The following is a 23,121-nucleotide window of genomic DNA, read 5'->3' on the forward strand; positions in this document are numbered from 1 at the left end:
TGTGGCCTAAGAAAATCAAAACCAAAGCATTATGGGATGAGGAATCTCTGCTTTCGTGGAATCCCCGAGTTCCAACCCCCGACTCGATTCCTTCTGCAATACTTTAGATCTGTCAAACCTTGCTTTGATTCTCCTTTACAAATGTTTTCCTTTTTATCTTTTAAAGGATGGTTTAATATTTGTTCTCGAGCCTAGAGAGACAGGATACTATGTATACTGTATTAATAGCTACCTTCTGAGATGTGACTTTCTCCCCTGGATGTGGTTGATCAGATCCAGCCCTGGTCGTATACTGGATCTGTACATACACTGATCATACTTAATAATTCATCTTGATTGGCCTTTATGTTGTATCGCATAATATAAAGGGGCTACGTTCTGCTTCTAAAAGAAGCTACGTTTTCTCTATATTGAAGAAAAAGAAATTCTCAATCTTTTAACTTCAAGAGACTCACTTTAAGGGTCCATTCACACGTCCGTTTTTTCTTTCCTGATCTGTTCAGTTTTTTCAGGAACAGATCAGGACCAGATCTGGACCCATTCATTTTCAATGGGTCCTGGAAAAAATCGGACAGCACAATGTGTGCTGTCCGTTTCCGTTGTTCCGTTCCGCATGTCCGTTTAAATATAAAACATGTCCTATTCTTGTCCTGAAAAATCGGATCCTGGTACAATACAAAGTCAATGGATCCGCAAAAAACGGATGACAATCGGATGTCATTCCGTATGTCATCCGTTTTTTGCGGATTCCGTTCCAGGAAACACATAACAATTTTATTTATTTATTTTTTTTCAATTTTTTTTCAAAGAAATCCAAACAACTTTATTTGATTATTGAAATGTATACATGTTCCCGTTTTTTGCGGATCCGCAAAAAACGGATGACATACGGATGACATACGGAAACATTTTCAGGAACAACGGATCCGCAAAAAACAGACCGTTTTTCAGGATGAAAAAAAACAGGACGTGTGAATGGACCCTTAGTCAGGGTTTCTCAACTCCGGTCCTCGGGACCCACCTACCAGTCTGGATTTGAGACTATCCCACAGAATGAATACCTGTGGTAAGTCCTGATGCATTGACACTAATTATATCACCTGCTCAATACTAAGGAAATCCTGAAAACATGACTGGTAGGTGGGTCCCGAGGACCGGAGTTGAGAAACCCTGCTTTAAGTCAATTATCCTAATTTAACCCCATCCAAACCCTGCAGTTTTTCCTCAATTTTGCAAATTTGTGTCACTTTATGTATGTACAGTAGTAATAACTGGCTTTTAGTTATCCAAGCAGTTCTGAGAGTTTTTTGTGACACATCATAATTTTTTTAATGTAATTTTTTTTTTCCAAAACTGACTTTTTAAATCCCGTTCTGAAGTGACTTTGAAGTGCTTATATAATAGAAAGAAAACTATAAATGACCACATTTTAGAAACTACACCACTCAAATAATTCAATCCTGATTTTGTTGTTGTTAACCCTTTAGGTTAACCCTGCTGTCAACCCTTTAAGCGTTCACCCAGAATTCAAGCAAAATGGAGGTACATTTCACAAATTTTCCCAGATTTTACTTTAATAATTTTTTTCTGTAACGCAGCAAGGATTAACAGCAAAAACAAACCTCAATACATATTATCCTGAAACTGCAGTTAACAGATAGTATTGATCACGAATATTCGAATTTCGAATTTTTATCGCGAATATAGGTACTTCGAAAATTCACGAATATTTTGAATACAGTTATATATATTCGTAATTTCGAATATAAAATTTTTTTTTTCCCTTTTTTTTTACTTGATTTTTTATTTTTTTTATCAGTACACATGATCCCTCCCTGCTTCTAGCTTGTGGGCCAATAAGAAGGCTGCAATATACTTGACTTTAGGAGTAGTAGTGTTTGCGAATTTTGCTCTATATTATTTTTTTTCAAATATTCGCTATATTGCTATATATTCTTGTTTTAGAATATTACGAATATTCGAAAAAGACGAAGTTATAGCAATATAGCGAATATTCGGAAAAAAAACGAAAATATAGCAATTTAGCTAATATAGTGCTATAATCTTCTTTGTCTAATAGTTGTAATTTTTTTCTCATCTGTAGTTCAGATTGGAAAAAAATTACAACTATAAAAAAAAAGATTATAGCACTATATTAGCTAAATTGCTCTATATTAATTTTTTTCGAATATTCGCTATATTGCTATATATTCTTGTTTTAGAATATTACGAATATTCGAAAAAACTAAGTTATAGCAATATAGCGAATAGTCGAAAAAAATTGAATATAGAGCAATTTAGCTAATATAGTGCTATAATCTTCTTTGTCTAATAGTTGTAAGTTAAAAAATTCACAATAAAAAATTTGAATTCGAAAATTCGAATTACGGAAATTTGCATATTACACAATCATTACCTTTCTGATTTTTAGAGTAAAAAAAAAATCGTGAATTTTCGAATTTGCAAATATTCGACAAATATTCGACAAAATATTTGCAAAATATTGCGAATTCGAATATGACCCCTGCCGCTCATCACTATTAACAGAGACACCCTATATGTGATTGCAAACATGGCTCAGAAGGAAAGAAGCTCCATATGGTTTCTAGAGGGCAGCCTGCATTTTCACAGTGGATACCTATACCCACAAGGGCCAGGACAGCTGTGAGCCAGAAGTTCAGGAGAGAAACATCAACAAGATATCATACCAAAGGTGCCATTATCTTCCACTTTGCCAGCCACCATACTCAGGGCTGAATCTACCATTAGGTACAGGAGGGCATGTGCCTAGGGCAGGGCCCAGCAAGGGGGCAGCAACAGAGAGACAGATTTTATTTATTTTTTTCTTCTTTTTTTAATACACTCCATCCCTCCAGTTGAGGTCCAGTTGAGAGTGATTTTCCTCTACACTGCTGCTGTACTCATTCAGCTGATCAGTGAGTAGCGGGACTTCTGCTCTGCCTCCACCAATAAGCTCAGTCAGCCACTGCCCACCAACTGCCACGCACAGGAGGAAGGAGCAATCTTTTTAGCCCACCCACCCCAGCGTCTGAAGAGTACAACAGCTTGAAGGCCTGGACTGGTGAGTATAGTAACATTTAATTTGAACACTGTACTGTGAACTGTAGATGTCTAAGTGTTTATATTAAAGGTGACAATAACCCCCCCCCCCCCCTCATGCACCCAGGGCCTGCTGCAGTACATGAAATGCATTCTTAAGGATGGGGAGGGGGGGGGGGTTTAAAGTCGCATTTAATATAAAGACTGCCCAGGAACCCTAAATGGCCTAAATCTTTATATTAAGTGTGACTATAAGCCACCTCATCCTTAAAAATGGGGCATTTTTATTAATGGGGGTTCTTTAGGGGACATTAATTCTGGGGAGATGATATGGGCATAATGCTGGGAGCACAATGGAGGGGGTATTATTATTATTATTATTACAGAGGGCATTTTAGGGGACATTATTATTACGTGGGGATACTATAGGAGACATTATTATTACTGGAGGTACAGTAGGGGCATTATTACTACTGGGGCACAGTTTTTTCAGAAGTATAGTATTTGGGGATATTGGGGAGCATAGTGGGTGCAGTATTAGGGGTGGCAGCAGGATGAGACAGTTGGGGCAGCATCTTGTGGAGTTTGTGCTGGGAAGGTAAAGAGGTTGATGGAAAAGTGTGGAATCTAACATGTTTGTGTGGCAAACTCTGCAGTGAGATGTGGCTGAAAAAAATTGTCATGGTGGTCTGGGACAAACAGAGATGGGAAAAGAGAATGTCTACATCAAACGAAATGTCACTGAAAGAATCTGTTGTCGTGGTTTCGTCTGAATAATTCAAAAAGAATGCCTCAACATATATATTAAATACCCTGAAATCTATGAAAAATGGCAGACAACTTGTGTCCCACATTTTTGTTTTAATGGGGATATCCGGTGATGTATATTGATGTTTTATCCTCATTGAAGCGAATAGGGCTGAGTTGCAAAACCAAACACAGCTGCTATACTATGTACGGCACTATACTTGGAAAGCTGCTGAGAGCTGGCTTCCTGAAACAACTGATCAGCGGGGGTGCAGGGATCGGGCCCCTCAATGTGAAAACGATGACCTATCCTGAGGATATCTTTTTCCGTGCGAGTGCAATGCATCTTGCAAGCGCATTATAAAAACTGATTGTGGTACCCAGACCCGAACCCAGACTTTTTCACTGAAGTTTGGGTTTGGGTTAGGTGTTTTGTAGATTTTATTATTTTCCCTTATAACATGGTTGTAAGAGAAAATAATAGCATTATGAATGCTTACTAAAATGTGGCATGAGGGGTTAAAAAAAAAAATACAAATAACTCACCTCATCCACTTGTTCGTGCAGCCGGCATCTTCTTCTTTCAGGACCTGACAAAGGACCTTTGATGATGTAATCGGTGATGTCAGTGCAGGTCCTGCTGAATAAAGTTAGATTCTCTGCATTTATGCCAGATTGTGGCTGGATCTCTGCCATGCCCCATTATAGTCAATGGGGCCGGTGGGCATTCTTAAGTTACCGTATATGTTGCAAAGATGAATGAATAATAAAGGAAGTGGTAATTGTTGATAACGGCACAACCTATATAGCTGCACTTGTATTCACCATATTCGTTTTGGAGCTGACACACTCCTTCTTCAGTGGTCATGACCAGTGGTACAACATTAATAAAATGCTGGTGACATAATTGTGCTAGATCAAGGTTGTGGCAGTGAAGCTGCCAGAGGGCCAAATGATGGCCATTGAAAGGGTCTATCTCACCAAGGCCCGGAGGAGCAGAAAAGTCCTGGCAAAGCAAGGAAAGGGGGTGTTGTTTGCACCAGGAGTGTGTCACCAAGGGGCCAGGCCATGGTGGAGTAAAGGCCCTAGATATAGGTGGCCACTAAGCTAGTTGGTGGACACCAAGCTACTCAGCTTAGCTGGCTCCAGCTAGTCCAGGGCGGGTACACGCAATGTGTTGGGCGGGTGCCTGTTCCCCATGCTCCTCTCTGGGATTTAAGAATATACCCATGTCCAGAGATGCTATTTAATCATGTTGCTGGACTTGGGTGGGACTCTCAGTCTGAGGAAGGAGCAGGCTGTGCTAAAGCCTGTGGGAGCCAGGACCCTCTGACCCTGTGTCAGTGTTTTGGGGAGCTGGGTGGTAGATCCTGATAGAGAGGGACTATACTGTTTAGTGAGTGGCCAGACGGCTGAGGATTTGTTTTGATTTATGTTTTGGTTGCTATTTGTGCATGAAGACTGCCAAATAAATGCACTGTTTGGACACTAAAGCCTTTTTCTGGAAGAATGACCCCCGAATAAAAAGACGATACCTTACAAGGTGTATACAGGCATGCTCAACATGCGGCCCTCCAGCTGTTGCAAAACTCCCAGAATGCCCGAACAGTCTACAGCTATCAGCCTACAGCAGGGCTATGTGGGAGTTGTAATTTTACAACAGCTGGAGGGCCGCAGGTTAAGCATGCCTGGTGTATATACGAATCATGACATATTAAGGGACATAGTGGGATTGATATTTGGTTTTAATTTTTTTTATATATTTTTTAAAATAAATACAGTTTTATACTGATCATGTCAATCTACGTATTCATGCCACACCAGAGAACAGAGTGCCTTCCATAATATTATATACCATCTACCAACCAACCCTTCACTGTATTACATACAACCCCCCCCCCCCCTTTGTTCAACCTTGAGGGGGTAAACACTCGCCAAACAGTGCACCCGGGACAGGGCATCTGTGTTACCCTGCTCTGTGCTCCACATTGAATTTGACATTTTGTAGAGACAAGAACCATCTGGTGATCCAGGCATTACTCTCTTTGGCCTTTGCTCATCCATTTGAGAAGCCAGTGGTTGGTCACCAGGCGGAACTTTCTCCCCAACAACTGTGCCGCCCTGCAAACTGAGACATGAAGCTAGGTATCTTGGATGATTGTTTTTCTTGTGCTCTGGCAGCAGGCACAGTTTCACCGCGCCCAGGGCCACGGCCTCTGCGTGCACCATCAGCATTACGGCCATTTCCCCGTCTCTTAATGCTCGCCATCTTCATATTAAATGTTATATGTCATATGGGACTGTTTATAGGAAAAATGTGGATAAATTATGGAAAAAATATAACGTAGTTATCGGCGTATAACACGCACTTTTTCCCCCTGAAAATAGGGGGCAAATGATGTATGCGTGTTATACGCCGATTAGGGCTGAAACGTGTCCTCCGGAGGCCAGAGAGGCAGGACTGAGCCGGCCGGCACAGCGGAGGGAGGAGGAAGGAGGAGGGAGTCCCTCCCTCCCCACTGTGCGCGGCTGCCGCTGAAGACCAACGAGGACAGAGTAGGAGGAGGAGGGGAGGGACTGTGGCCACTGCGCCACCAATGAATGTGCCGGCCATATCCCACAGTTCCGATCGGAGTCCCAGCAGTGTAATGCTGGGGCTCCGATCGCTTACCATGGCAGCCAGGAGTCACGCTACTGAAGTCCTGGCTGCCATGGTATGTTAGTGAGCAGAGAGCAGCGCATTATACTCACGTGCGCTGTGGCCGCCGGTCGCTCCTTCTTCTGTCTGTGCGGCGGATTGCTAATGCTGTAAGCATTAGCAATGCGCCGCACAGACCTATGAGAAGGAGCGACCGGCGGCCACAGCGCACGTGAGTATAATGCGCTGCTCTCTGCTCACTAACATACCATGGCAGCCAGGACTTCAGTAGCGTGACTCCTGGCTGCCATGGTAAGCGATCGGAGCCCCAGCATTACACTGCTGGGGCTCCGATAGGAACTGACACTGCCACCAATGATGGGGGGAGGAGGGGGACCCTGTGGCCACTGCCACCAATGATTAATACTGGGGAGGGAGGGGGGGGGTTTGTGTTACCAGAGGGGGCAGATCAGAGGCTTTATTTGAAATTTAATTTTTTTTTCCTGAAATTTCCCTCTAAAATGAAGGTGCGTGTTATACGCCCGTGCGTGTTATACGCCGATAAATACGGTAATTGTTTTCCCTAATATTTGTTCCCATTATCTGGGACTGACAAACACACAGGCTATTGCAGCGCAGATGTGACAATTCACTGCAGACACCGTTTATAGGCAAAGTGCGGATAAAGTATGGAAAAAATATAATTGTTTTCGCTAATATTGGGCCTGACACACAGAAGGTATTGCAGCACAGATGTCACAAGTCACTGCAGACAACCTCTATCGAAAAAGTATTGCAAAGTATGGAAAAAAAATTTGCTGGCTATATTATATTGCTGCCATCCTGCCACACACACAATAGTCCTTAAAAGGACTTTTGGGTTTTTGAAACGTTTTTCTATTGAATATATTGCGATCACACTCCCTACACTATCTGTCCCTTCCTAAGCACAGCTCTCTCTGACTCACAATGAGCCAAACCCGCGTCATCAGGTGCTATATAGCACCCAATGACACGTTCCGGCCAGCCAATAACTGTAATGCCAGTAGCCAACATGGCTACTGGCATTACAGTGATGGCAGTACTTACCTGCACGTTTATTAGCTGCATAGCATCCGCAAAACGTGCGAGGAGGAGACTCGAGCATGGCGCTCGAGCAAATGCGGTACTCGGCCGAGTACCGCCATGTGCCAAATAGAGATGCTCGAGCCAAACAGGTATTCAGCTGAGCATGCTTGCTCAACACTAGTTAGCTCATCTCTAGTCTGTAATATAAGGTATTGTATAAATCAGTACTAAAATCTATTCACCCCACAGTTTATATTTGACATATGTCGTAGAAAATGCTTCTGGTGTATGTACATAGATCTAAAGGCAATGTATGCAACCGTATGGCATAAATGTAATAATATTGAGACATTTTTTGATGTATATATTAGTAAATGCTACCAGAACATACATTAAGTGTGTCACTAGACCCCTATAGACTTGACGGATACTGAAAATAGTGTCTTACTGCCATCAGTTACAGTACATTAGCATACTTCATGGGATTGATGTGCATTCCTTCTGTCCTTGTTCTCTTTTGTGGTGCGTTCTAAAACAGCTGATTGTTGGGGTCCGAGGTGTCGGACCGCAACTGATCAGATACTGATGATAAGTCATCAATTTCAAAATCCAGGAAAACCCCTTTAAAAGGTGGATGTCAGCTACAAGATCCGCAATGGTGCAATGGCGGACTGACATGCTATAGTAGAACATCTCACCACCAAAATGAACCAGGAAGCTAGCAGCAGTGTGTCGAAAACAATAGTACAGAGAACCCTAATGTGTACTGTATGTGACTCCAAACAGACGGATTTTTTTATGGTAGTATCAGAATTGGACCACCACTGAGTGACAAATGGTTGTCTTCAATACTGTAAGTCATGTTTTCTGATTTATCAAATGTATTGAGGTTGGTATGTCAGGCGAGAAATATCAGATAGCAAACACCCCCTAGTGTTGATCGCAAATTTCTATTGCGAATATTGGCACGAATATCTATAATATAGTGATATATCTTCGTAATTGCGAAGATTATTCTAGATTTCTTTTTCATCAGTACCCATGATCCCTCACTGCTTCTTGCTTCTGGGACAATCAGAAGGTTACAATATCTTTGACTTTAGGATTACTGTTGATCGCAAATTTTCATATCACAAATTTTCCAATTGCCGATTTTCGCAATCAATAAAATAATGACTGGAGATCAATAAGTCTCAAATTCGCTAAAATATGACGTATATTCATCCAAATATTTGCGAAATATCGCGAATTTGAATATTGCCCCTCTCGCTCATCACTGCACCCTGCAACCATTTCTGGAAGAACAGGAGATGGTGGGGGAAGGGTTATGGTCTGGGGAATGTTTTTATGGTATTCTCTGGGGCCACTCATTCATGTGGAAGGCACTCTCAACTGATTTGGGTATGAATCTATCCTTGCAAGTCACATAAACCTATACAGGCTGACTGTCTTCCCTGTGGCGGATGGGATCTTTCACCAAGACAATGTGACATGTCACACAGCTAGAAATGTCCGACATTAGATGGAAGAGCATCACCAAGACTTCCATTTACTACCCTGCCCCATAATTCACCCTACCTGAATCCAATTGAGAATCTGTGGGATCACCTCAATCGTCATGTTCGCTCTTAGAAGCTCAAGAAGGGAGAAATCCCGTCCTGATTGAATGAAGACGTTTTGCGGTGGGAATCCAAACCATTAATATTGCATGATTTTCTTCAGAGCTGTCTTGTTACAGGATAACCAAGACCACCACCCTCCATCTCACAAATCTTTATTTCCCTTCCTTATTTTACTATGCTGTTTCTGAGTTAGGGAAATATCATAGCTTGTTGTGCTAAGTTGTTTCCGTGGCTCTCATGCATGGCAATAAAAGCCACTGAAATAGCAGAGTTGGCAAAGGTAAAGATAAATCGCATTGTATTTAGTGGGGTGCGGTAGCAGGGTAAGTTTTTTTGATTCAGTGGTAAAGGAGTGGTGGGGACCTACTTAACTGGTGACTGTGGAGGGAGGTCAAACTTCTTCAAGTGTCTAAGATGTGACACACGGATTAAAAGGAGAGCAACCATATGCAGGACCTTAAAGAAAAAGTGATTCCTCTGGATGTAAAGGCCGCTCACCTTGCTCTGTTGTGCTGAGAGCACAGCAGCTGTAGCACTGTATGCATGAGTTCTACCTGCTGCTACACACTGCCCCGACTGTCAGTTCAGAGCCGGAGCTTCGTGGGAACAGGAATGGCCAATAAAAGGTAGAGGACTTTTGGCAACACTGTAGGGACACAGGTGTAATGCAATGAAGCTTTACTTGTGTAAAAACAATGCTAACAGGTACAATAAACCATACATAGATACTGTACAGAATTCGTATGTAAAAGCACATTTTGGCTGCAAAACGCAGAACTCCATAATAGGAGGGATGCCCCCATACAGTGATTATAGGTAGCGATCTATGGCACACCACACGTATTGCTATTAGAAAATAGTAATTTTAATTCATATGTTTTTAATCTTTACAACACTTTGTGTCATTCAACATCCAGTATTATATTGAGCATAACATAGGGTCATATACAGAAGTCCCGACGTTTCGGTCAGTTGTGACCTTTATCAAGGGATCTGCGGCCCATGCATCTGTTTGTAGAGCTGGATGTCCAGCAGATCCCTTGATAAAGGTCACAACTGACCGAAACGTCGGGACTTCTGTATATGACCCCATGTTATGCTCAATATAATACTGGATGTGGAATGACACAAAGTGTTGTAAAGATTAAAAACATATAAATTAATGAATTAAAATTACTATTTTCTAATAGCAATACGTGTGGTGTGCCATAGATCGCTACCTATAATTGTCTTGATCCTCTATGAGCACCCACACCATTTAAGGTGTGCAGATCTCAACATCTCTCAATCAATACAGTGATTGACATGATGCAGGGAACACAGCAGTTAAATTACAGTTAAATTAATAATCTAAATTAATAAATATAAGTAGAGATGCAAATAAAAACACGTGTGATTAGTAATTAATGAATGATAAAAATACAGGACCTAGCTCCCAAAGGAGGAAAGACTCAATTAAAATAAGGTACAAATATAAAACTAATAAAAATGTATACATGTATAAAATTATTATTAGTATAAATTATTATTAGTATTACTGGATGCAATGGAGGGTTTTCTCACATGTAGAAGCCTCCCAGCCTATTTATTTATCTATAGTAATGCTAAAAAAAGACCATGAGGGGGCAATAGAACTTTATAATAGAATTGAATAATACTATTAAGTAAAAACAGTCAAATACTATTAAGTTAAGATGTACTGTATATTAATTGTTATATTTTCTAAACCTTATAAGGTGTTTTCCATTATTTCAGTTAGGCCATATGGATAGATTGTCTGCAGTTTGTAAATCCAGAAAATGTCATGTTTCTTTAGAAGTGTTATGGTAATGCAGTTTGGATTTCCTTTGTGGTGATCTGTACAATATTTAAGATATGTTTCAAGTACTCACTTTTATTTATTGTACAGATGCTAATTCAGGCTACTTTCACACTTGCGTTCGGGGCTCCGCTTGTGAGTTCCGTTTGAAGGCTCTCACAAGCGGCCCCGAACGCATCCGTCCAGCCCTAATGCATTCTGAGTGGATGCGGATGCGCTCAGAATGCATCAGTCTGGCACCGTCTGTCCTCCGCTCCGCTCAACAGGCGGACACCTGAACGCTGCTTGCAGCGTTCGGATGTCCGCCTGGCCGTGCGGAGGCAAACAGATCCGTCCAGACTTACAATGTAAGTCAATGGGGACGGATCTGTTTGAAGTTGACACAATATGGCTCAATTTTCAAACGGATCCGTCCCCCATTGACTTTCAATGTAAAGTCAAAACGGATCCGTTTGCACTATCATGAACATGGTAATGCAAACGGATCCGTTCTGAACAGATCTAAGCGTTTGCATTATAGGTGTGGATCCGTCTATGCAGACACCAGACGGATCCGCTCTGAACGCAAGTGTGAAAGTAGCCTCAGCCTGTTATGTGATTCCTATGTGGTCCAGCCTATATTTTGCAGTCCGCATCCACATTTAATTAAATAAATGACATATCTTGATTTACATATAAGGGGGTAGTTATGTCAAACTGCTGTAAAGGGAACCTGTCACCGGGATTTTGGCCATAGAGCTGGGGACATGGGCTGCTAGATGGCCACTAGCACATCTGCAATACCCAGTCCCCATAGCTCTCTGTGCTTTTATTGTGTTAAAAAAAACGTTTTGATCCATATGCAAATGAACCTCATATGTGTCCTGTATCCGGAGATGAGTCCAGCGGAAAGGAGCCCAGCACCGCCCCGCGTCCTCCGAATCTCCTCCTTGCTGGCTGACGTCACAGAGCTGGAGCGTCGAAATCTCGCGATAGGCGAGCTAGCGCATGCAGTAGTTCTTTCCCTGTGCTGATGCCAGCACAGGGAATGAACATGATGCCGACACTGCGCATGCGCTAGCTCGCGCATCGCGAGATTTCGGCGCTCCAGCTCTGTGACGTCAGCCAGCAAGGAGGAGATTTGGAGGACGCTGGGCGGTGCTGGGCTCCTTTCCGCTGGACTCATCAAAACGTTTTTTTAACACAATAGAAGCACAGAGAGCTATGGGGACTGGGTATTGCAGATGTGCTAGCGGCCATCTAGCAGCCCATGTCCCCAGCTCTATGGCCAAAATCCCGGTGACAGGTTCCCTTTAACATTAGAAAAAAAAACTCTTATCTTGTGCAACATTTTCTGGCAACATTGGCACCTTTTTAGCCCTGCAGCGATAGCTGCCTGCTCCTAACGTAACTCCGGGCTCCTCTTGACCCTATGTTGCCTCAGCTTACTGGGAGCCAGAATATTCTTCACCCTAGGGATCTTCCAATAGGAGATCTTTGGGTGTCCTGACAAGACCTTTTTAAAATATGGGTCTTTGAGGAGGAGAGGCCAGGGTTTTTCTAAGGCTACATTCACACGTCCTGTTTTTTCTATAATCCGATTTTCTGTCCGTTTTTTGCGGATCCGTTGTTCCTGAAAATGTTTCCGTATGTCATCCGTTTTTTGCGGATCCGCAAAAAACGGATAGATGTCTAAAGTTCGAAGCAAATAAAGTTATTTGGATTTCTTTGAAAAAAAGTGAAAAAAAAAGTGAATAAAAAGACAAGATATGATTACCTCAGGTGCCATTTTCTTTGGTTCATCGTGAGGTAAAGAGCTCTGTGTGGAAATTTTGCTGTATAGCCATTTTTCCGTGCATACTCTACTGCGATAACATGCCGAAGGATATTTGTGGAGTTCTGTTCCGTTGGGTCCTATTTCGCTTATTTGGACAACAACAAGCAATGTTGGAAGAAGAACCGGAGAGGAGGAGGAGGAGACACTGGATTCATCCCATTGTTGCACAGAGAATTCAGAAGGGACAATTTCATACACTTTATAATGATCTGCGTCAAGACCCCTTCAAGTTTCACAATTTTTGCCGTATGTCCATGGAGTCATTTGATCACCTTTTGTCGTCTCTCCACCCTGACCTTAACTTCAGGGACACTAGCATGCGGCGCAGCATCTCTGCCGAACAAAGGCTTATTGTCACGTTGAGGTAATTTTTTTTCGGTAATGTGAATATTTTGTGTATTTTAATTGAACTAAACTTTTTTTTTTTTTTTCCACAGATTCCTTGCAACTGGAAATTCGTTTGCATCGCTGCACTTTGAATTTTTGCTAGGGATCTCAACTATCTCTGGGATTGTCTGCCATACGTGTAAAGTCATATGGCAGCGACTCAGAGATGCGGTGATGCCCACCCCCAAGGCGGAAGATTGGCTTCGTATCGCCGAGGGTTTTTTCCAATCCGCGCAATTTCCAAACTGCATTGGGGCACTGGACGGAAAGCACATCCGTGTGAAGAAACCGCCTCACTCAGGGTCCCGGTTCTTCAATTACAAACAATATTTTTCTGTAGTGCTGATGGCCTTGGTTGACAGTAACTACAAGTTTGTAATTGTGGATATCGGGGCCTACGGGAGCACTTCAGACAGCCGCATCTTTAGTGTTTCCAGAATGGGTGAACGGCTTCGTGAAAACCAGCTTGCCCTGCCAGAGCCAAGAAGACTACCCGGATCTGCAGGTCCGCCGGCTCCATTTGTGATCGTGGCAGACGAAGGATTCGCATTGTCACATCACCTGATGCGGCCCTTCCCTAGACGCGATCTGGATGACAGGAAGCGTATCTTCAATTATCGATTGACTCGCGCCCGTCGGTATGTGGAGTGCGCTTTTGGAATACTGTCCAGTAAGTGGAGAGTATTCATGTCATCCATACAAATGAATCCGGACAATGCCACCCTGGTGATACAGGCTTGTGTACTGCTGCACAACTTCACCAGGATACATGATGCCTCCGCTGATGCTGATTTGGGTCAAAATGTGCCATCTTCAGTCAATTTAGATCTCAGTCGGACTGGAAGACCAGGAACGGCTGGGCTAGCTGTTCGGGATTTCTATGCCGACTTTTTCAGCAGTCCAGAGGGGGCATTACCGTGGCAATTGGAAGCCATCCGTGGAAGTCGTTGATATTAGCTTGAATCTGGTTTCCAAATTACTTTCCAAATTTTCAATTTATTAGTTTAGTTAGATCCCCAGTTGTTATAGTTTAGTTTAGGGACTCGCAAGATAAAGAGGACCCTTGACGTGGGCTTGCGAGCTGAGGTATTTAATATTTGACAAATGACTATCATTCTCTCAAAATTCGGTGATAGTGTTTTAATTTTTTTGTTTTTTTTTTTGCTATTAAATACCTTCAAATACCTCTAAATAACATTAGTCCAAAAATGATCGAAATGTTTTTTTGAATTGTGTTTTTGTAACCCCATTTTTTTTGTTTTTTCAACCAATAAAAATTTTAAAAATTTGTGTTTGCAGTGAATTTTTAGAACTATATGTTATTAACGTTAATTCATTAACCACTTGCCACCGCGCTAACGCCGAAAGGCGTCATTGCGGCGGCTCTCCCAGGCTACGCTTACGCCAATAGGCGTCATCTCGCGTGAGCCGAGATTTCCTGTGAACGCGCGCACACAGGCGCGCGCGCTCACAGGAACGAAAGGTAAGCGAGTGGATCTCCAGCCTGCCAGCGGCAATCGCTCGCTGGCAGGCTGGAGATGTGATTTTTTTTAACCTCTAAAGGTATATTAGACGCTGTTTTGATAACAGCGTCTAATATACCTGCTACCTGGTCCTCTGGTGGTCCCTTTTGTTTGGATCGACCACCAGAGGACACAGGCAGCTCAGTAAAGTAGCACCAAACACCACTACACTACACTACACCCCCCCCCCCTGTCACTTATTAACCCTTTAGGAACCACTGATCAGCCCATATAGACTCCGCATGTGTTTTGCGGATCCGATCCATGTATCCGTAAAAATCATCTAGTCTGCAAAAAAGTGTCACACATCTGGTATCGCCGTACTAAGGAGAGGTTGGGCAATGTGTTTTGGGGTGTACGGCGATACCAGATGTGTGTCACTTTTTTGCCGCCTAGGTGGGCAAAGGGGCACACATTCCAAAGAGCACCTTTCGGATTTCACAGGCCATTTTTTACACATTTTGATTTAAAATTACTAACCACACATTAGGGGCCCTAGAATGCCAGGGCAGTATAACTTCCCCACAAGTGACCCCATTTTGGAAAGACACCCCAAGGTATTTCGTGATGGGCATAGTGAGTTCATGGAAGTTTTTATTTTTTGTCCCAAGTTAGTGGAATATGAGACTTTGTAATAAAAAAAATAAAAAAATAAAATTATCATTTTCCGCTAACTTGTGACAAAAATTAAAATGTTCTATAAAATCAGCGAATACCTTAGGGTGTCTACTTTCCAAAATGGGGTCATTTGTGGGGGTTTTCTACTGTCTGGGCATTGTAGAACCTCAGGAAACATGATAGGTGCTCAGAAAAAATAAATAAAAAAGAATATACTTTTTTAAATGATAAATGCCATTTATTTTAGAAAACAATTTTTTAGGAAATAAAAAAATTAAAGCTCAAAAAGATCCCTTGTAAAAGGGCCAGGGTTGGAACTTGGGAGATGAGTTCCCTGTGAAGACCTGGGGTGTCCAGCCTCGAATTGAAAACTCCCCAGGGATGAGCTGTCTCCGTGATGGAATCGAGATGGGGGTGGATTCTGAGAAAACGTTGGAGCATATGGCCTCCAATTCAGCATTGCATCACGGTCACGCTCTAAATTGTGCACAGTTTCTAATGGTTCTTGTGGACCTGCAAATAGGTCCATCAACAGTGCCACAGCAGATAGACACCGAGCTTTTCGTTCCTCGGGTATTTTCTTTAGTAAGGGCACTAAACTTTTAACCATCGTTTCGTCCGCACTCTCACCACGATTCTGGTTTAAATAGTCCATAACCCTTGCTTCAACAATGGCTTGAGTATCTAAACCAGAATCGTGGGGAGGGGGACCCCTACGTCTACCCGAGGAACGAGGCTGGGTGCTTATCTGCTGTGGCACTGTGCGATTTTCCGGGACATCCTCCCTGACTGTTTCTAATGGCGGAGTTTCATCCGTGGATGGAGGGGCCGATGGATTTTCTGGGGAAGCTGGCCCAGATGGTGCTTGGTCATCCTCCAGAGCATTGCAGAGGTTATCAACGGTCCTGTAAAATATTTTCAGAAGTATTAATAAAAGTTAATTATTCAAGAAAAACAAAAAAGTTAAAATGATTATTATTTGACAGACATGCAGATCTGGGAAACGTCAACCAGTTTCCGACCTACATTTCCCATCATTTCCGAACGGCATACAGAAATCCTCTTAACCATAGGACCATTGTGGGAGTTGCTAGTTGCCAACAGTTTTATGCATGACGCAGGGTCACTATCCAAGCTATTGGATATGAAAAAACCATAGGCCCACTGCTGACGAGAATAACTGATTCTGTCTGGATAGATTGACTATCTAGTTCAACTAAACCCACAGGATTCCTCACTCAATGAGTGTTGTCACTGTTACTTACATTGTACCTCAGGACGGATCCCTTTGGTTCGCCACCTCCTGGAGCACACCTAAATTCGTCATACATCATTTAGGCCTCTTTCACACTTGCGTTGTCCGGATCCGGCGTGTACTCACTTTACCATGGCTGCCAGGACTTTAGCGTCCCGGCAGCCATGGTAACCACTTTGAAAAAGCTAAATGTCGGATGCGGCAATGCGCCGAAACGACGTTTAGCTTAAGGCCGGATCCGGATCAATGCCTTTCAATGGGCATTAATTACGGATCCGGCCTTGCGGCAAGTGTTCCGGTTTTTTGGCCGGTGCAAAAAGCGCAGCATGTTTAGTAAAAGAGGCATGATTCCGGTCAAATTTATGCATTCTAAATGAATCCATATCCAATCAGAATGCATTGGTCCTTATCTTGTAATTTTTGGGCCGCTTGCGCGAGCCTAAAAACTGATTTCACAGGTCGACCGCGAAACGCCAGTCAGAAAAGAACCAAACTATACTCATCAAGATGACATTGAAATATAATATTATTCAAACATTACTTACGGTCTAGTTTCCATTATAGGCCTTAGAAATTGCAAATTTTCGGTATATAGGTAAGGCTTTTTGGCCAAGGACCCATCTCCACTTTTATGCCGCAGGTTCAATTCCCGCTTGAACTGGTCACGGCAAGAGTACCAGCGTTTTTTTATTTTGCTGACTAGGATAAAAAAAGAAAAAAGAATAAACTGACATATATTTTAAATTTGCAATCTTTAAAAAAAAAAACATATATGAGATTTACACACTATTCAAACACTAATCTACTCAATTTAAAGTTTTAGCTGTAAAGGCTGGCATGCAGTACCTCAGGCCCTCCTGCTGTTTCCAAACTACAATTCCCATCATTTCTGCACAGACTACAGCTATCAGCCTATAGCATGGCATGTTAGGTGTTGTAGATTGTCCGAAGCAGGATGGCCACAGTTTGAGCAGCCATGCTATAAGGAGTTAACATGTTTGCAAGGGCCAAAAAAAAAATGTAGCCATATGCAGCTGTATTAATAATGCCTTGCTCTGCACAGGTTTGCATAGCAAAAATCTGGGACTGGGGGGGTTCAAATGTTTGCAAACCAGCTCAAAAAGCATGCATATGCAGATGTATATGAATGCCTTGCTATGCACAGGTTTGCAAAGTAAAAATCTTTGACGTAAGGATTTTTAAAGTTTGCCAAGCCTAAAAAACTGGATAGTAATTCTATATGGAATGCATGGTTAGCCTGCTGCTCTCCAAATGCTGAAAAACTACTACTCTAGACAGCACGTCATAGGAGGAGTAGTAGTTAGGAGAGCCATAGTTTACACCTTCCTGAGTACATGCATTTCATACAAGAAATATGACCAGACATATTAAACATATATAAATTACTCACTGATGATTTGACGCTTCTTGGCATCTGCTTTCGCAAATTCTGCCCCATCAAGTTCCTTGGCAATCTCCTCCCAGGACCTATCTTTCTGCACTCGGTCATGGTATGACTCCAGCCGTGTATCCCATAGATTGGGACGCTCTTCAATCAAAGTAATCAAACGTTCCACATCATACAGTGGCATCTTGTCAACTTCTCCAGTCTGATTACTAAAAATCTGGATCCAGCTCTGCCAAGCCCTTCCCCTTTGTTTTCTGTGGGCAGGATTTAATTTCCAGGAACGGATTCCGTTTAAAACGGATGGCATACGGAAGGACATCCGAATGTCATCCGTTTTTTGCGGATCCATTGACTTTGTATTGTACCAGGATCCGATTTTTCAGGACAAGAATAGGACATGTTTTATATTTAAACGGACATGCGGAACGGAACAATGGAAACGGACAGCACACATTGTGCTGTCCGATTTTTTCCAGGACCCATTGAAAATGAATGGGTCCAGATCTGGTCCTGATCTGTTCCTGAAAAAACGGAACAGATCAGGAAAGAAAAAACGGACGTGTGAATGGACCCTAAGGCTGGGTTCAGACCTGAGCGTTTTACAGCGCGTTCCTACGCGCTGTAAAACGCTCAACACATGAAAATCAATGCTTCCCTATGGCCCTGGTTCACACTTGAGCGTTTTCCAGCGCGTTTGAACGCGCTGAAAAACGCCCTACGCTCAAAAAAGTACTTGCGCGACTTTGAGGCGTTTTGTTGCGCGTTTGCGCCCATAGGATTGCATAGGAACGCGCAAATATGTTCGTTTGCGCGTTTTTGACCAGAAAAACGCGCGGCCGAAGGCGCGTTTGGCACATAGCAACAGTCCTAAAAGGCCACACCCTAGAGATCTGCAGGTGTCTAGCCTGACCAAGATGGAGGAAGCAGGCTGTGATAGTGAGACACTGATCAGGCTTGTGCAGGCAAAACGCTGCCTGTATGACATCCAAGATGCCAAGTACAAGAATCGGAGAAGCAGGCAGCAGGCATGGGAGGATATTGGAGCAAGCATTTGGCCACAGTGGAAGACATTCTCAAAAGCTGTGAAAGAAAGCAAAGGTATTTACATGTGTGTTCTGAGTGTAAAATAAAAAAACTCCTTGTGTGCACTGGTGTAAAATCTCTATGTAATAGTCCAGCCCAGCTCGACCTGCAGCCCTCCAGCTGTTGTCCAACTCCAACTCCCAATATGCTGTGCTGCATTTTACTTGCTGTAGCCTGTTTAAGCATGCATGGAGTTTTGCAGTTTTGCTTCAGCTGGAGGGCTGCAGCTTCACCATCACCCACATTCTTGCACAATGTAGTCGGCCAGTATGCTCAATTTGCACTTGTTCCAATCTGGAAATGTATTTTACCTTCAATGTGGCCTAGTGTGCGGATTTGGGTTTTAAAGTTGATATGGATATTGTCAACCTTGAAACATTATTGTGCTTGTGGGCTATTGCAGCACTGGCACATGATAGGTGATTGTATGTGTATATATAGTACCAGTATTGGGCACATAAATGGGATCCCTAATTCCGCCCACATTGTTTTCCCTTGTTTTAATGGACGAGTATTAGGCACATAAATGGGATCCCTAATTCCGCCCACATTGTTTTCCCTTGTTAAAGGACGAGGATTGGCGGCCACTATTGGGGCTCCTACAAGGGGCACGATATCGGGGAAAACACGCCATTGCACTAATTCGCTCTTCAAATATTTTATTTAACCCATTACAATAACCAACGAAAAATGAATATTACAAGTAACAGAAACAATTTGAGCAGATGCAAAATACTAAATAATATACCATTAAATGGCTTGCATTTGCCACGGTAACTCCCCCTGTGGCGACATAAAATAAGCCGCAAAGTGGTCCCGAATGGCCGCAGCATGTGTGGTCCCACGCACACCTCTGCGATTCTGGCTCTCCATGGAATGGCTCAACGAATCATCAAAATTGAAGCCATCCCTTTCTCGGACAAAATTGTGAAGAGCACATGCTGCCTTCACAACCGAGATGGCGGTCTCCAATTTCAAATTTATGGGAGAGTGCAGAACTCGCCATTTGTTGGCTAAGATGCCAAATGCACATTCCACCACCCTGCGTGCTCTGGTCAGGCGATAGTTAAAAACACGCCGCTTAATGCATAAATTACGGGAGGAGTATGGCCTCATAAGGTGCTCACCTAGACCAAATGCCTCGTCACCCACAAAAACAAAAGGCATAGAGGGATAACTGGTGCCAGGCAGTGTGGTGTTTCCGGGAAGGTCAAGGCCATTACTACTGAGCAATTGACCAAACTCAGAATGGCCAAAAACAGCAGAGTCCGAGCTGCTGCCATAGGACCCCACATCGATATAACGAAAAGAATAGTTGGCATCACATACCGCAAAAAGAACAAACGAAAAGTATTTTTTATAATTAAAAAACTGACTGCCACTCCTCATTGGCTTCAGAACACGGATGTGTTTTCCATCAATTGCTCCGACACAGTTTGGGAAATTGCAGGTATTTTGAAAAGTATCCGCTATTTTCATCCACTCCTCCTTGTTTGGTTGGCCCATCACAACAGCATGAAGGACCTGCCAAATGGTGCTGCAGGTTTCCCTCACAATCACACTGGCTGTGGATTTCCCGATCTGGAAGGCGTAGTGCAGACTGGTCAACGATTGGCCTGTAGCTAAATAGCTGTAAAAAATGAGTGTAAAGCAAAAAATACAATTAAAGGATGTAATTTTATTTGTATTATAGTAAACATCCTAAAAAGCAAGTGGAAGAGCCTCAAAGATGCCTTCATTCGTCATCGGCGCAAAGAGAAGGAACAGAGGAGTGGAGCTTCGCCAAGTGCACGGTCCAGCTATGTCCATGCGGAGGAAATGGCCTTTCTAATCCCATGCACTGAAATGCGTAGGTGAGTCCAGGGCATACACATGCAGGAGAGGGTGTGGCATGACATGCATTCACTTTCATATCTTGCGCATACTTATGTATATTTTCATGTTCACAGCACCGATAGTAGCTGGTCGAAAAGACAACAGCAGGAGGAGGAAGAGGAGGACGTCACCAGGGACAGTGAGGCCTGTGCATCTACGGGGCCACTAAGTCCACCTCCACCCGATCCCACCCCTACATTCCAAACACCCTCACAGCCTGCACCACCTGTCGTGGATCCCGAAAACATTCAGACTCACCGTCCAAAACGGAAAAGATCCGATCGCCAGGAGGATCGCTTAATTGCATGCCTGGATGCACTTGCGCATCCTGCACCCAAACTCACTAGTGATGCCCATTTCTTACTGAGTTTGGAGGCTAGAATGCTGCTAGTTCCCCCAAGTCGCAATACTGAAGCGAGGGAAACCTTAACAAGGGCCCTAGACAGCTTCATTCCACATGATGACATCACACAGCCCAACAATGCACCACAACATCCACCACCACATCCACCACAATATCCACCACAATATCCACCACAACATCCACCACCACATCCACCACAATATCCACCACAATATCCACCACAACATCCACCACAATATCCACCACCCACTCACACATACACATCACAAACATACCCACAATCTAACATACCACACCCTCACGACACGTGGCACACACAACCACAATCATCATACAGCTATGCCTCCACTAGCATGGGCACCAACACCTCCACCACCACTCAAATGCAACCTGGCCAGCAATCAGGCGGAATGAGAGAGCCCATGCGGGATAACGAGCCACAATACCAAAACCTGTGAGAAGTGGCATACTTAATTTGGTGCATCAGGGGTGTTGTTCCTTCATTGTTAAGATCGGTACATTACCGATTAATTTTTATTTAAAATTTACAAAAGTTCTGTTGATTGTGTTAAACCCAGTTTGCAAATTGTTTGAGGAACTGTAAGATGTGATTACTTTTCTAAAATATAAAAACTTTTGCAAACATTTTTGAACTCTTATTTAGAACAGATTGTTTGCTAAGGAAAAATGTGGGGAAACTATGTATGGTATCTATATGCAAAATGTAAAAAGCATACACATACAATCCCCCCCTCAAAAACACTTGAAACATCACAACCACAAGTAAAAAATAACTAAGCCCACACTAATATACAGTCAACACACAATGCAAATGCTTTATTAGGCCACAATTACAGTCTAATTACCGCAAAGTTATGATCAGTCTTTCCGCTGGTGGAATACTGTCCCGCATGAATGTGTCCTGACGTTGTAAATGGGTGCCCAACAACCCCAGGAGCTCATCAAAGCTGTTGCAAACGAAAATGGTGAGGGTTAACAATAGCAAATTAAAAAATGGTACCTTCACAATTGTAACCCCACTCATAGAACTATTGTATTTGTACTAACCTGGTGATGGACATCCGCGTGTATGCCCAAAATTTGTCTTCATGGGCCCGGAGGGTCTCGTACAGTGCCCAGAACTGTCCCCTTTCCTGTCGGTTGGCAATGACAGGATGGACCCAGAAGCGTCGCCTGCTCTCTCTCCTACGCCTCAAACGTAGGAGAAGGATTGCAGACACAATAGCCGCAAATGGTCGCCTTCTGGAGTATTCCATGGTCGCAAACAATCCAATACACTCTCTCCAAACACATGAAATTGATCACCTCCATTGCACTATCATTAGACACCTTTCATATAGACGGGCCTGTTTTTTCATTGGACAGCAATACTGTCAATCACACAAACGCGCGTTCGACGCGCGTTTACTAAGGACAAAAACGCGCAACAAAAACGCGCAGAAAACGCGCATGTTGTCGCGCATAAAACGCGCATATCCAAAACGCTTAGGTCTGAACCCAGCCTAAGACTTTCCTGATTTCTTGTTAATTGCATTTTTGGACTGTAAACATTAAGCTTGGCTCAGGGCTTTAGTCCTGTTATATGCATTCTCTACTAAAAACTGGTTGATTGAAAATGCCCCTACAGGCAGTCACAGATGTGGCAATTGCTTTTTCTGCAAACACATAATTAAGGGAAAGTTTGTCTTTTTTGCTGGCATAAAACATGGGCTCATGCAATTCACTACGTGTAAGACTAAGTACGTAGTTTATCTGGTGCTTTGTTCTTGTGGGTCCTTTTACATAGGGAAGACTATTCGCCCTTTGTGTGAAAGATT

The 23,121-nt window shown here is 43.0% G+C and overlaps 1 protein-coding gene across 1 annotated transcript in view; it reads right to left on the reverse strand.

The window, feature by feature from the left end:
* LOC122935344 overlaps positions 1-22,693 on the reverse strand; it is a 57,714-nt gene extending 35,021 nt beyond the window's left edge. The window contains exons 1-3 of the mRNA XM_044291110.1: positions 22,352-22,693; positions 22,150-22,251; positions 20,476-20,674 (exon numbers count right to left, since the gene is read on the reverse strand). Coding sequence (XP_044147045.1) covers positions 20,476-20,674; positions 22,150-22,251; positions 22,352-22,560 — 510 coding nt within the window. The 5' untranslated portion in view covers positions 22,561-22,693. The remainder of the gene's footprint in view (positions 1-20,475; positions 20,675-22,149; positions 22,252-22,351) is intronic.
* Positions 22,694-23,121: the final 428 nt, after the last annotated feature.

The sequence above is a fragment of the Bufo gargarizans genome, chromosome 4, assembly GCF_014858855.1.
Source record: "Bufo gargarizans isolate SCDJY-AF-19 chromosome 4, ASM1485885v1, whole genome shotgun sequence".
NCBI lineage: Eukaryota > Metazoa > Chordata > Amphibia > Anura > Bufonidae > Bufo > Bufo gargarizans.